Source organism: Glycine max, chromosome 12 (assembly GCF_000004515.6).
Source record: "Glycine max cultivar Williams 82 chromosome 12, Glycine_max_v4.0, whole genome shotgun sequence".
NCBI classification, from domain to species: domain Eukaryota; kingdom Viridiplantae; phylum Streptophyta; class Magnoliopsida; order Fabales; family Fabaceae; genus Glycine; species Glycine max.
Window position 1 is genome coordinate 37,874,827 of NC_038248.2, and position 13,941 is coordinate 37,888,767.

At 31.5% G+C, this 13,941-nt stretch overlaps 2 protein-coding genes across 6 annotated transcripts; one reads left to right on the forward strand and one right to left on the reverse strand.

The window, feature by feature from the left end:
• Positions 1–1,743: 1,743 nt before the first annotated feature.
• Positions 1,744–5,968, forward strand: LOC100818231 (pentatricopeptide repeat-containing protein At2g20710, mitochondrial). Of its 2 annotated transcripts, XM_014765053.3 has the most exons (3): positions 1,753–2,100; positions 2,938–4,060; positions 5,775–5,968. In XM_014765053.3, exons 1-3 carry the CDS (start codon positions 1,837–1,839, stop codon positions 5,867–5,869), a joined length of 1,482 nt encoding a protein of 493 aa, XP_014620539.1. In that variant the 5' UTR covers positions 1,753–1,836; the 3' UTR covers positions 5,870–5,968. The 2 variants fall into 2 exon arrangements, with proteins under 2 accessions (XP_003539532.2, XP_014620539.1); XM_003539484.5 differs by lacking the exon at positions 5,775–5,968 and having other exon boundaries at positions 1,744–2,100; positions 2,938–4,466.
• Positions 5,969–9,217: 3,249 nt separating this feature from the next.
• On the reverse strand, positions 9,218–11,877 carry LOC100780643 (E3 ubiquitin-protein ligase RMA1H1). 4 transcript variants are annotated; one of them, XM_014765054.3, is made up of 3 exons: positions 11,684–11,877; positions 11,453–11,527; positions 9,218–10,252 (listed from the first exon to the last, which is right to left on the reverse strand). In XM_014765054.3, exon 3 carries the CDS (start codon positions 10,207–10,209, stop codon positions 9,463–9,465), a length of 747 nt encoding a protein of 248 aa, XP_014620540.1. In that variant the 5' UTR covers positions 10,210–10,252; positions 11,453–11,527; positions 11,684–11,877; the 3' UTR covers positions 9,218–9,462. The 4 variants fall into 4 exon arrangements, with proteins under 4 accessions (XP_014620540.1, XP_003540359.1, XP_040863535.1 ...); XM_003540311.5 differs by lacking the exon at positions 11,453–11,527 and having other exon boundaries at positions 11,684–11,876; XM_041007601.1 differs by lacking the exon at positions 11,684–11,877 and having other exon boundaries at positions 11,443–11,662.
• Between the last annotated feature and the right edge of the window lie 2,064 nt (positions 11,878–13,941).

A 13,941-nucleotide genomic window follows, 5' to 3' on the forward strand; every position in this document is an offset into this window, starting at 1 on the left:
TGTTGCTTTTCCCACTTCCCCACCCCTCTTCTTTTTCTCACCAGAACCTTCCCCCTTCCCCCACTTCCCCATCCAACTCCATAATCTTCCTTCCCCTTCCCACCTTTCCAACTTGATTTTTCTTTCTAAAACAAAAAAATCACTCACCTTCATTTTTCTCATTGACTTCTTCTTCTTCCCCCTTTTCCTTCTTTTTCGTTTCGTAACCACCCTTCGCCGCCACACGTTGAACCACCAACGTCGCTCTCTTGTGTGACCACGACTGTCCCTCGAGCCACCATCACCGCTCGCTTGCAGAACCACCGCCAGTGACAATGACATGGGATTTTTCCATATTTGTTCAATATTCCTTTCCCCTTTGTATTTTTTCATATTTGTTCATTTTTCTTCTTCTTGTAGTTATTTTTCCTCTTATTTGTACATCGGTGAATTGTTGAAGGTGATTGATGTTGGATAATAATTTTTTAATGTTAAGAACTCGCTTCTTATATAAGAAACTCATTTTATTTTGAAGGAACGATTTTACGTAGGTTATTTTCACTACACAATTTTTTCAAGAATTCGTTTCTGCATGTTAAGAAACTCACCACGTAACTGGTATTAGAGATGCTCTTATAATCTCTAAAAAAGAGAAAATATATCTCTAAGTGTTTGTTTTGACCTAATGTTTAAAGGTTTTATCCTAAAAATAAGAAATGTTATTTCATAAATAGTTGTTGAGTTTATGTTATACCTTTTATTCTTTTTAAGTATCAGTTTTTTTTCTAAAAAAATAATCATTCCTATTAATATATGTTATTTTTGAAATTCATGAAGATATCATTTTTTGTGTCAATTATACTCGTTTTTTACCTATTTTTTTTAGTTAATTTACGTATCACGAAAGTTCAAATGAAATTATAAAAAACTTGTAAGCATTACAATAGAAAACTTCACAATTAATGAGAAAATTATTACATCTAGTGGTCTGTGTATGAAAAATTCAAGACAAATAAAAATGAAACAGAGCTAGTACTACCTTTTTCTAATTAATGAGAGCTTAAGTGAGAGTGTGACTTATAAATGAGGTTTTTTTTTAAATTTGGTTGATCATCAAACTGATCAAGGTACTTATTTAAAGTTATGGCTGAATATTTGAATCATGGCTGAATTGGTTTTGTTAAAATAAAAAATAATTAAATAATCTATAAAATAATACTAAACAGATATACTATCATAAATATTAACAATAAAAACTAAAACCAAAACACAGTACTTAACTTCAAAATACACGAAAACTTAAATCAAATATATCTTGATACTTAAACCTAAGTTTTAATAATATACAAAAAAAAAAACACTGATAATAACAAATTCATTTCTAAAATAAAAAATGAAAAATACCTTAAATCAATTTGTCATTTTTTTAAAAATAAAATAAAATGATATCATACTAAATATTTTTCATTACCTAGTTGTGAATCGATCTTCGGCCAATTTCTCTGATTAAAAAAAAAAACAAGAAAACAGTCTGACTCATGATTTAAATATATCTATATGTTTACTCAAATTATTTTAAATGATTGTCCCCAAATTTTTAATTAGTTAAATTTAATCTTCAAATTTTTAAAATAAATCAATTTTATTTTTAAAAAAATTAAAAATGATTAAATTAATTTTTTTAAAAAAATTGGAGATGAAATTAAATTATTTAAAATAATTTGATGATTAAATTGATAATTATGAAATAAAAACAGAAAACTCGGAGAAAAATAAAAGCCCTACTCTCTGCACACTGAAGCAAGTGCTGAGTGGTGATGAGAGTTGAGTTGACATCGGCGAGCAATAACAAGAAGAATGATGATGCTAATCCGATCAAAATGCAAACTTGTGAAAATGTGTGGTGTTTGCGTTTGTGGGTCTCTCGAAATGTGCATGTACTCGACGGAAAGCGTGGTGGCGAGTCTCGAAAATCGCGTGTTTAAGGTTGGGGATCCAGTGATTCCAGTGAGTCCTATTCTGAAGCAGTGGGTGGAAGAAGGCAGAGAAGTCACCAAACTTCAGCTCGAAAATCTCGTTTACCGCCTCACTCAATCTCGTCGCTTCACACATGCCCTTCAGGTAATTTCACATTTCCCCTTTTCATGGACTAATTTGACTATTAAATGTGTTTTTAGGGTTTCTCCATGTCATTTTCATCATTCATAATCATGGATTAATGGACTGTATATTTAGGTTGTGTTTGGAATGAGGTAAAGTGGTGGAATGGATTGGAAAAGAATGATGCCAGGTCTTGATGTTTTGTTTTGAGGAAACTTTTTTACTGTATGAAATTTTGCTACAATTACACCGCGTCAAAAACTGTGTAAGGACTAAAACTTATATATAGGAACTAAAACTTAAATGAGAGCAACTATGAGAACCAAATGAATAGTTTAACTTAGTTTTGTTTTTCCCGTTTCTCTGTCGTAAAAATATCAATTCAATACAATGAAATGATAATTTTGTTCCATTCCATTCTATTTCACTTACTATGAGATATCCAAACATAACCTTAGTCTTTAGTCTTTAGTCTAGGTGGTTTTTAATGATATAGAGAACTAAGAGAAGCTGATTGAGAGAGGTAGAAATCCAAGTTGTGTTGAACTCTATTTCAAGTTGCTTGGATCCTTGTGTGCTTAGTTGGTTACTAATAGTGTGTTTGGTTTTGTGGTGCGGTGAAAGAGAAGCAATTATTTTTCGTGTTCATGGCACTGCCACTCATTGTAACTTCCAGATTTCTATGTAAGATGTGATTTTTGTGGTGCCACTGCGGAACCAAACACACATTATGTTTGCTGTATTGCATTTGATCCCTTTAAAATAAAGAGTCATGGAAATATGCTTTTAGTTACATAGTTGGTGATATTGCACTTGAGCCCTTAAAATCTAGAGTCAAGGATATATGGTTTTTGTTAGGTGTTGGAGTGGATGAGCAATGAAAGGAACTATGAGTTGTCTCCGGGAAACATTGCTAAACAGATCAACCTGATATCAAAAGTCCGTGGCCTTGAACAGGCAGAGAAATATTTTAGAGGCATCCCTGATGCTAAAATTGAGTTCAAGATCTATGCTGCTCTTTTGAGATGCTATGCGGAACATAAATCTGTGGAGGAAGCGGAGGCTGTCTTGAAAAAAATTAAAGAGTTGCATCCTGTGAATATAACTGCATGTTGTAATATGATGTTGGAACTCTATGCTAAGAAGGGTAAGTACGAGAAACTGGATAGGTTGATGCAAGAAATGAAAGAGAAAGATATATGCAATGCTGGTACATATACGATTCGGTTAAATGCATATGTGATCGCCACAGACATAAAGGGGATGGAGAAGTTACTTATGCAAATGGAAGTTGATCCCATGGCAACTGTGGACTGGTATACATACATGACTGCGGCAAATGGTTATCGGAAAGTTCACAATTTTGAGAAGGTTGCAGCAATGTTAAAGAAATCGGAGCATGTAGCCAGAGGCAAGACTAAGAGGCTTGCTTATGAATCTATTCAAACTATGTATGCCATTATTGGGAATAAGGATGAGGTTCATCGACTTTGGAATATGTGCACTAGTCCTAAGAAACCCAACAAAAGTTACATACGTATGTTAAGCTCGTTAGTGAAGCTGGATGACATCGATGGGGCAGAGAAAATTTTGGAAGAATGGGAATCTGTACATGAAAATTTTGATGTCAGAATTCCAAATTTGATGATCAGTGCTTATTGTAAATGGGGACAGTTTGATAAGGCTGAGGCTTATATCAGGAGGCTTTTGGATGGTGGCAAGCATTTAGATGGAAGAACATGGGACCGATTGGCGTGTGGCTATAATGCAGGTAATGATATGGAGAATGCAGTTCAGGCAATGAAGAAAGCAGTCTCGACAAATCTAGCAGGAAGGAGGCCAGACCCCTTTACTCTGGTTGCATGTGTTAAATACCTGAAAGAAAAAGGAGACTTGGATTTAGCCCTTGAGATTCTTAAGTTATGCATAGAGAACAGCCATATCTCAGTCACTTCCTATGATGGACTGGTAAGTTATGTTCGTAGTGAAACTGAAACCCCGGATACAGAACCCCTTGATCTTATCAAAGGAGATTATCAAATGTTTGAGAATGAAAACACTCAACTTCTTGGTGGGGAGAACTGATGGTAGCATCTAATAGGTGGGCAAAGCTGCATTATTTGTTACGGATTTGTTAAATTGTTCCCAGGAAAATAAATTATCTAGCACTAGCCATAGCTGATAGCTCTGATTTCTTTTCCTTTAAGTGTTTTTAGAGGCTCAAATGCTACTTTCATCATTATGTTCCAGTGATTGAATTAACATCCTAACACTCATTATTTGCATTTAACCAATTTAATTGTGGCTCAATAGGAGGATTATAATTGTTAGCTTGTAGTTTGTGGCCATTATTCCATTAATCTATGCAAGCTCTCTATTTCTAGTAATTTATGTGCATGATACCTTCATACCTCTTCTTCTTGTGAACTCTATTTTCTCATGCAAATTAGATTTTATTAAGCAGTAGGAAGTTTAATTTATTATAAATAATATAAGTTTTTGGTGCCTAAATTTTGTAGCCTGAAGCAAGAGCTTCATCGCTTATATGCTTACCCAGACACTTCGTTTTAAGCAGTATGGAGAGTAGTCCCTCTCAGCTGAGAAATTGGATTTGGGTTTGGTAAAATATGCGTTGAAAGATCTTTGTTTGCATAAATGAATTTACATAGCTCAACTCATAAAACGAGCCGTTAAGCGAATCTGAATAACAAGGTTTTGTTAAATACTCATTTAAATGTGAAGAATCAATTAACTGCAATTGAATCTAAAAGGAAAATGTTTCTATGACACTGCATAACCTTAAAAATCCTTTTACTAGGCACCCTCATTTTGGAATAGGATATTTTTCCATGATAGCTATTTCGAAATATAGTTTTTCGTATTCTAGAATATATATTCCAGAGCAGGTTTCGTGTTCTAGAACAGTTATTCAAGAATAGGATAAGTATTTTGCAAACCTACTCCAGAACAAGTATTCTAAAATACAAAAAATTATATTCCAAAATAGATATTTTGAAAGTGTATCTTATTCTGAAATACTTATTTTGGAATAGTTATTCCATCATGCACCTTCTCGCTAAATCACTTTCACCATCGTGTAATCTTTCGTCATTCACGGCGTCGTCGCCTGTGACTACGGTTAATTTAGAATCACACTGTTCGGGTCACCCCAAAATCATCAAACCTAGTTTCAATCACAACAGGATCAACACCTTGCACACTGGTTCCACTGTAGAACATGTTGAAGTGGATGAGGTTGAACTCGATGTGTGGATGAAGATGTAGGAAGAAGCCAAACTCGATGTCATTGTGGAACCCATTTTATCTAATTACTACAACACTTCCACTCTCTCTCACAAGTCACTACAAACTGCGTTGGCCATTCACCTTGCCATCAAACATGGCAACACAAGACTTCCAAGGATTAAGAATCCCAACGCCTACATCTCAAAAACTTTTGTTCCCTTACGCGTGGTTACAAAATCTGAACTCAACAACCTCTCTCGCACAACACAAGAATTGGAAGGGAAGAGGGGGTGCTTGGGTGGCACAGGGAAGAGGACAACGGTGCAAGGAAATAGTCATTTTGAAATGGGGGTGTTTTCTGTTGGAGTCTTTTAGGAGGTGAAAGATGTGAAATGTGAGGTGTAGAATATAAATTCCCACTTCATATGATGGAGTGGTAAGTTATGTTGATAATGAAATCCCGGATACAGAACCCCTTGATCTTATTAAAGGAGATTATCAAATGGACGAAAATAAAAAGGTGGCCACAACTGCATATTTGTGATGGTTGTGTTAAAAGAAATTCAAGAAAGAATAAATTATGTAGCACTAGCACTAGCCATATAGCGTATTGCTCTAATTTCTTATACTCCAATTGATTTTGAAGGCACAGTTGCAACTTTCATCATTATGTTCCAGTGATTGAATTAGCATACTAATTAATTCAATGTCATATTTATTAGTACCATTTAACCAATTTAGATTGTAGCTGGATAGGAGGATTTTAATTGTTAGCTTGTAGCCATTATTCCATTAATCTATGCTAGCTAAGACTAGTGCTCTAGTACCTCTTCCTCTTGTGAACTCTTTTTCCAAAGAAATTGTATTTTATTAAGCATTAGGAAATTTAATTAACTAAAAAATATAATACAAGTTTTTGAGGCCTAAAATTCTGGTAGCCTGAAGCAAGGGCTTCATCAGTTTAATAGTCCTTCTCATGTAAGAAATTGGATTTGGGTTTGGTAAAATAAGCGTTGAAAGATCTTTGTTTTCTTAAATGAATTTACACAGTTCAACTCAAATTAATCGAGATCATGAATAATTCGGGCTTAATTGATTTTCTTTTCACTTTTAAAAACTGTTTTTAAAATTGATTTTCCAATATTTAATAATCAATTTTTCATCTAAAATTTATAAGATTTAGAAAGTTATTTTCAAAACAAGTGTTTTAAAAAACAAAAATAATAATAATTAGAGGATGTCTCCTCATTTTTAATTATAACAAAATTGGTCCTTCAACTAAATTTTATAGATGTTAGTTTGTTAATATTATTAGAAATGTTAATGAAAGGGATTTGAACTCGCATATCTCTCTCTTCCTTTTCCCTTAAGTCTTTTTTTTTTTAATTATCAAACCAACCTTATATCACTGATAGGTAACTAAGCTCCATAGTTCTTAATGAAATATGAAATCCAGTTACGTAATCAAAAGATGGGTTTAGAAGTGGGGTGGTGGTGGAGGCAATAAAAAGATGTAGCAACTAGCTTTTTTTTTTTTTGTTTTGTTGCTGAATAGATGTAGCAACTAGCTAGCAACTTCATTTCAACATTTAGCAAATATATGCTCATACCTTCTCCATGTGGCTTCCCAGATGGTGATGGCAGGTAATTAATCGTCATCAGTAATCCACAGTGTAAACAAAAAATTCAAATTTGAAAAGTATGTTGCAATAACACGTAACCACCCTTTAACAAAAACCCCCCAATTCTAGAAGCAGTTTACCTAAAAAAAACACTGTGCCCAGTGCACACTCCAATTTTCAGCCTTTAATTTGAAGTTGAAATGGAGGAGACTGCTTTATGAGTCTATGAGTCTTTCTGCTAATTAGAAAGTTAATTCCTCAACCACTTTAATAATTAGGCCAAGGAGTCATTTTCATTTAACAAAACTAGTAGAAAGCAATCTTTTGTGACGATTTCCAATTTAAGTCCCATCTCCCAGGGCCAACATTCATAAATCATAATGTTATGTTTTTAAGGACCATAATTGGGAAGGCTTTATAAATCATCAATCTTTGCGTTTGGTCTTTGGGAACATCCCATTCTCTGCTTCATTCAAATTTATTTTCTGTTGCTGATTCAACTATTTTCCGTTTCCTATATTGTATATACATTTTGCTTTTCTTATCTCCTCTCTTGTTTATCATAAAAGGTAAAATTTAACATCAAATACATCTCACTTCTAATTGATAGAAAGGTATAAAAGAATTGATGTTGAAAACATTGATTTTTTTTTTCAAAAGAAATTTTAGAATAATTAATTTTGTTTGGATAGTGGAGTAAAAAATGTATGTATTTAAATAAAATTGTAAATCAATTCTACTCACTAAACTAACTCACTCTATTTACTAGAAAATTGATGCTGATAATCAAGAAAACTTACCAAACATACATTTACTATTGTAAAACCTGATTTTAAAGGCTGGAAACATGAATTTTATCTGCAACCAACCTGAGTTTAAAAACTAGAAACGTAAGTGGACTTCATCCATCTTCCCCCATTCCCTTATCCTCCTTTTCTCTCCTTTGTAAAGCTAGAAAGAAAAGTGATTTTCTTTTGCAACAAAAGCAAAGATACCACCTAACATGCTATTAAAGTTACTTTAACATATAATTAATTCTAAATTCAGAATTAATTTCTTAAGAAACATATGATAGGAGAGAAGTTTTTCATGTCCGAGTCGAAATCATAAATCCCAAATAATAATTCTTGAGAATAAATAAAATTTATTTGATTGATTATAAATGTTCAAGAATATTTATAAAAGTTTTATGAGAATCAAAGAATTATGTGATATTTTTATTAGTTACTTTAATTATTTATCACATTAACTAATCTAACAAAAGTAATATGCTATATTTCTACTGTAGTTAAACGAAGTATTTAACTCGAAAAGTTAGAATTTTACTTCTCCCATGGGAATTTTTTTGTGAAAATCTAAGGAATGTTACTTTTTGAAATAGGTACCAAACATAAAACTAAGGGAGTGTTTGGTGGCGGGAAAGTTTTTTCATTCTCAGAAATCATGTTATTTGGGAATATATAAAATTTGTTTGGTTGATATTGAGAAAATTTTCTAAAAATCAAAGAATTATCCATATTTTTATTGATTATTTTAATTATTTACAACATTAAATAATTTAATAAAAAATAATATGACATTTTTATTATAGTAGAAAAAAAACCTCCCCTATGAAAGTTTTCGTGAAAAACTAATTAAAAAAAATCTCAAGAAACTTCCTTTCTCAAGAATATTTTTTTTTTTAAATGCATATCAAATATGAGAAACTAATTTTCCAAACCTACATTTTGGAAAATAAAAAACTTCTCTCCTACCAAATACCTCATAATTTTCCCAATCTAAAATTAACAGAGAAACTAAAAAGTTTCTCCTGACTAAACATGTAAAATTCAATGACGAAAATGAGCAAGAAAAAAAATATTATAACAAAATCAAGTTTAGATCTCATTAAAAATATTTTTTATAGACACGTTTAATTTAATTCAATAATGCCTGCGACACGGAACTCTTGAATTTATTAAGACATCTAATTCCTGCCTTCACTCATAAGCAAAGCCACCCTACGCTGAATCAAGTAAAGCATGCAGGCTAAATTATATAACTTCCCCCCTTCTGCTATAAAAAACTTCTGGACAATGTATCCCCATAAAAAACAAATCTGGAAATGCAAGATAGTTTAGCTTATAACAAATTGAAAGTCAAAATTAAAAAAAATAAAATGCAAACATCCATTTCAGATCTTACAAAAACAACATAATGATCTGTCCATAAATTGTTTTGCACATAAGTCAAGTCAACAAACTCAGATAACTAATGAAAACAACTTATAATTTATATGACAATAGTTTAACCTTATTTTTTCTTTGATTATAACAATTTATACACAAACGCTTATCATATGATAAGCATTTATTCAACAAGTCCTTAATTAAGCTATGTACCCAAACGGGCCTAGTTACAAATATCTCTCTCATCATCAGACAACTTCTCTATAGTATATGATGCATCTGGCAGAATCCGCATAATGCTTGTATTCTATACAGGGATGTATTGCACAAAAAGTATGCAATAGCAGTCAGAATAAGAGAAGGCACAAAACTATGCAACAAAGGAGGAAAAAAGTGATTCTATTGAGTGAGCTATCAACTTGCATTAAATGCCTTCTGATCCTTGGATTACTGTTCCCTGAAAGATCATATGAATTCGGGTATGTGTATGTGTTAGTCATCTGGTTCCCAAAGATCCTTGCATATATCATCTCACCAAAGACTCCATATGTTGTATCAAATGCATTTGCTAGTGAACCACCTGTGTTGAACATTGAAGTGTAACTGCCAGGAATTAAGTTGAGTTGTTGAGGTTGATTCGGATAGTGTCGATGATAAACGTGAGAAATAGGTCGGGAAACAGTAACAGAATCAAGTGAAGGACCAAGGGGTCTTCTTGGTATGACAACCCCTACTTGGTGGCCTTTGCCTTTAGAAGGTAACTCAGTTTGGCCGCGGCCGTATAGGGGAACAAGGGATGACTGTGAGATTTCTGATTTGCATACTGGACATTGTTGCTTCTCTTCATTTTCACAAGAGGCACTTAGGAAATTAAGCCATTTGTAAATACAGGGCCAGCAGTAGAGATGGCCACAAAGAGTAACCACTGGATCTTGCACACACTCCAGGCAGATGTTGCAATCAAAGACACCAGAGGCATTTCTATCAGAATCTGCGATATCGTCACTGTCACATTTCCATGTTTCGAGAAACGATTTATCTTCGAAGGAATCCAACTGGGGCATAGCCTCCTCAAAATACTGGTCTAAGGCCATGTCTCTTTTGACTCACAAAGTGTTCTCTGAAGAGTGCCTGAATCTGAAAAACAAAGTGTAGGATTTGTAAGTGCCAGCTAATAGATAATCCATCCTCCATAGAGAAGTTTCATCAATACAGTAAGATCTAAAAGGTTTAAAAATAAGCATACAAATTAATAAGGGGAAAAAATCTTGAAACTGTGAAAATAAAAACAAAATTGCATTCAGAACAAGACATTCATGCTTTATTATAAAGCTCCATACAACCCCGCTAGAATATCAGTGTGAATTTTGTTTTGGCATCTTCAATCCTCTAGAACCTCTCCAGCAATTTTCTCCAAGTGATTAAGAGAGCACAACCAGTTTTGGTAGGTGAGAAGCAGGTAAACTTCAGCTCACCTACCAAAACTTTTCAGTTGTTTCAACACAAAGATCATGTGATTCATTTTTGGTCAATTAACAATTTTGTCAGCTCTGAAGGAGAAGACTACCAAACAGTTTAATTTATTCAGAGCAGTTAGAAATAACCCCACAGTTTCAACATCCTTTTTAAAGATAACAAAACAAATATTCCTAGTAAACGCTTAACTACTTGGGTGTCTGCAATTACTGATTGTCATTAATTGCAAGAACAAGTAAAAAACAACAACACCAAACTGCTTAATGAAATAATCATAAAACTATTTTCAAGGAGTAGTCAAGTCAACACAATTTTTCTATAATAACATCCAATAATTAAATTAAACAGCCGTTCCTATATGGGAGAAAATAATGAGGGAAAGAGAGGATCTTCTAATTGAGAACCAACTCGCTAAGCAGAAGAATATGAAAAATGTTGGTGATGTTTTCCTGAACAAATTATAGAGAGGGAGGAAAACAATTTCTAATATAAAAAACCATTGACTAAATCATTCGAGTGGAAATTTTCAGAAATTCCAATGGCGATTAAATCTCTCTCCAATAATCATTATTGAATAATCAACGAACTGTGGACCCTATACTGAAAACATAGACCAAGGTGCAATCCACTGAATCAATTTAAGCATCAAATCAAACTTGTTGAATTGAGAAAAAATAAAGCATAAGGGTAAAAGCAACGGTGACCAGCCAAAAAAAAACCTTATTAGGCACACAAAAATGAACAATAACAACCATTAACGGCAGAAAGAAAAAGAAGGGTCTAAAATTTCATGATTTTGAATATTAAGTGTCAGAAAAAGTGAATACTAGGTTTCAGCTTTCAACATAAACCTCTGCAAACCTCATCAAACGACGCAACAAACAAACCATGATTGAACATATTGGGCAGAGGATCCAGTAAAAGACAAAGCTTTCCCTGATAAATATGAAAAAGAAACATTTTTTTATTGAAGATTTGAATACCCAGATGAACCAAAGAGCCAAAGGAAACAAACAAAGAAGAATACAGCCCAATTGAAAGCACCCCATGACAGTGGCAGAGACAGAGAGAAAAGGGTATGAGAATACTTACACAGATAAGAGAATTGGAGAAGGGTGGAACAAGTGCAAGCTCTGAAGAAAGCGTAGAATGTGAATGAATGAATGGAAGAAGGAATATAAGGGAAGAAAAAAAGTGAATGCGATTTTTTTATTTTGTAGGAATAGGAATATAGGAGTCAGAGTAAGAGAAGAGAAACTTCAACAATCAATAGTAGCTTCCATCAAGCTTCTACCACTGGTATTTAATCAATTTTTAACAGAGAAAATAAATAAGAAAATTGCCCACCGGTTTACCAACTTCTCTTATGCCTATTGCCTAATCCTAAATTTCTGATTTCTTTTAAAAAATTACACCATACTATATGTACAGTATATGATTGGGTAAGAAAAAATAATTTAGACTAAACAAACGTATGTATAGTATTACGATTTAATCAACTTAATCATTGATTATTGGTCAAAGGATGCACTTATTCACACACAAAAAATACTATTATGATTGAAACTTACTTAATATTCACATAAATATTTAAAAAGGAATTTATGACTTTGAAATTTAATCTTAATCGTTTATTTTTATATCCTATGATTAAGATTGGTCCTTTTTTTAAGAAAGATTTATTCTTTTTACTTTCTCATAATAAAAGTTTTCTTAATTTATATGCCCCTTTACATGTGTATATGAGAAAGAAATTCTTCTAAAATAATGAAAAGATATATCAACACATCAAACGATTTTAGAATGAAGAAGTGTATTGTGATAGTATGTATATTTTTGAGGATTTGTTTCTTTTCATCAAAAGTTACCAGTTAATTTATAAAATTGTCTATTTTATTTGTATATTTAAACATGAAATTAAGACTTTGGTTTTTTCTTTATTTGTATGCATAGAAAATTAAAGAAAGTTTTATCATAGAAGAATTGTTTTTGTATCGAAAGGTGTGAGTTGATTTATAAAAGGGTTACTTTGTATATTTGGACATGAATTTAAGGCTTAGGTTTTTTCTTTATTTGCACGCATGGAAAATTAAAGAAACTTTTATTTTATAAAATATCACTGTAATTGCTTTCATTTTGGGTTCACAAACCAAGAGAAGGAAATTCCATTATATTATATCAGTTGTAAAAGAGATACTTCATATTTCTCTCTTTATTTTTAAAAAAAGAAAAAGAAAAAAAGTAATTAAAGAAAATAATGGTAACAGTTTTTTCAGAAAAAAAATGACAATAGTTACATGTTAAAGATTTATGAAAAAAAATAAAAACAGTTATATATTAAAGGATAATTTTAAAATAAAAAATATGTACATTAAATAAATAATTATCTTTATTAATAGTTATAAATTTTGATACACGTTTTGCATCCAATATACAGAAATTAGTGGGTACACATCAAATATTAAATTTAATGTATACACACAGTTCAAAATCAGGCAAATTCTATCTTAAAAAATCATCATCTCCAACTTATATATTAGTTAACTTTATTTAATTTCTCAATCTCACGTGAAAAAACTGTGATATAGGAGTGTTTTAAACATTAATATTTTCTTATAAAAAACTAAAAATTCAATTTAGTGATTAAGATAAAAAGATGATAAATTGAAAGAAAAGTTAAAAACTTAATTATGAGAATTTTTTTTACTAGTTGTCTAAATATTATATGAAATTCACCTAAAAAACCAAAATAAATAAAAAATAAATAAAAGGGTCTGACTGAAAAATGAAAATAGTGGAAATTATACTCTCTAAATTACATATTCTAATTTATCCTATAAAATTATAATACTTTTTAACTTAATCACGATCTTAGAAAATCCTAATCCATAGTGATATGATTACTATGTTCTCATGCTTCATTTTCTTTATTTATCCAAATACTACTTAACTTATTTAATAAACTCTAATTGCTACATAATGAAAGTAAATTCTCATAAGAACACTAATTTAGGTCATTTCTAACGTCATTACTTACAAAGTTATTTCAAATTAAGCAACATTACATAACAAAATATACCATTAAAAAATGTGACTTGACATTCTTTATACAAACACTTGTTTATACAAAGAACACTGCTTGACAAATTTTAAGTAAAAAATGTTTTTTATATTATGAAGAAAGAAAATTATAAGACTCATAAAATTAAGTTAAATACTGATTTTGATAATTTTAGTATGAGTTTTTATGGTATTTCTAATAATATGAGTTTTGACCTTAGTAAGATGTTTTAATATGTCAATATTATTATATATAACACTTAATTCTTAACGTATATATCGCAAAATTT

Bases quoted from the DNA above. Each gene is read 5' to 3' on its own strand.
- LOC100818231 (XM_003539484.5), top strand. From the start codon at position 1,837: ATGATGATGCTAATCCGATCAAAATGCAAACTTGTGAAAATGTGTGGT. The intron at 2,101-2,937 runs GTAATTTCACAT...GGTTTTTGTTAG, and splicing joins GCTTCACACATGCCCTTCAG to GTGTTGGAGTGGATGAGCAA.
- LOC100780643 (XM_014765054.3), bottom strand. From the start codon at position 10,209: ATGGCCTTAGACCAGTATTTTGAGGAGGCTATGCCCCAGTTGGATTCC.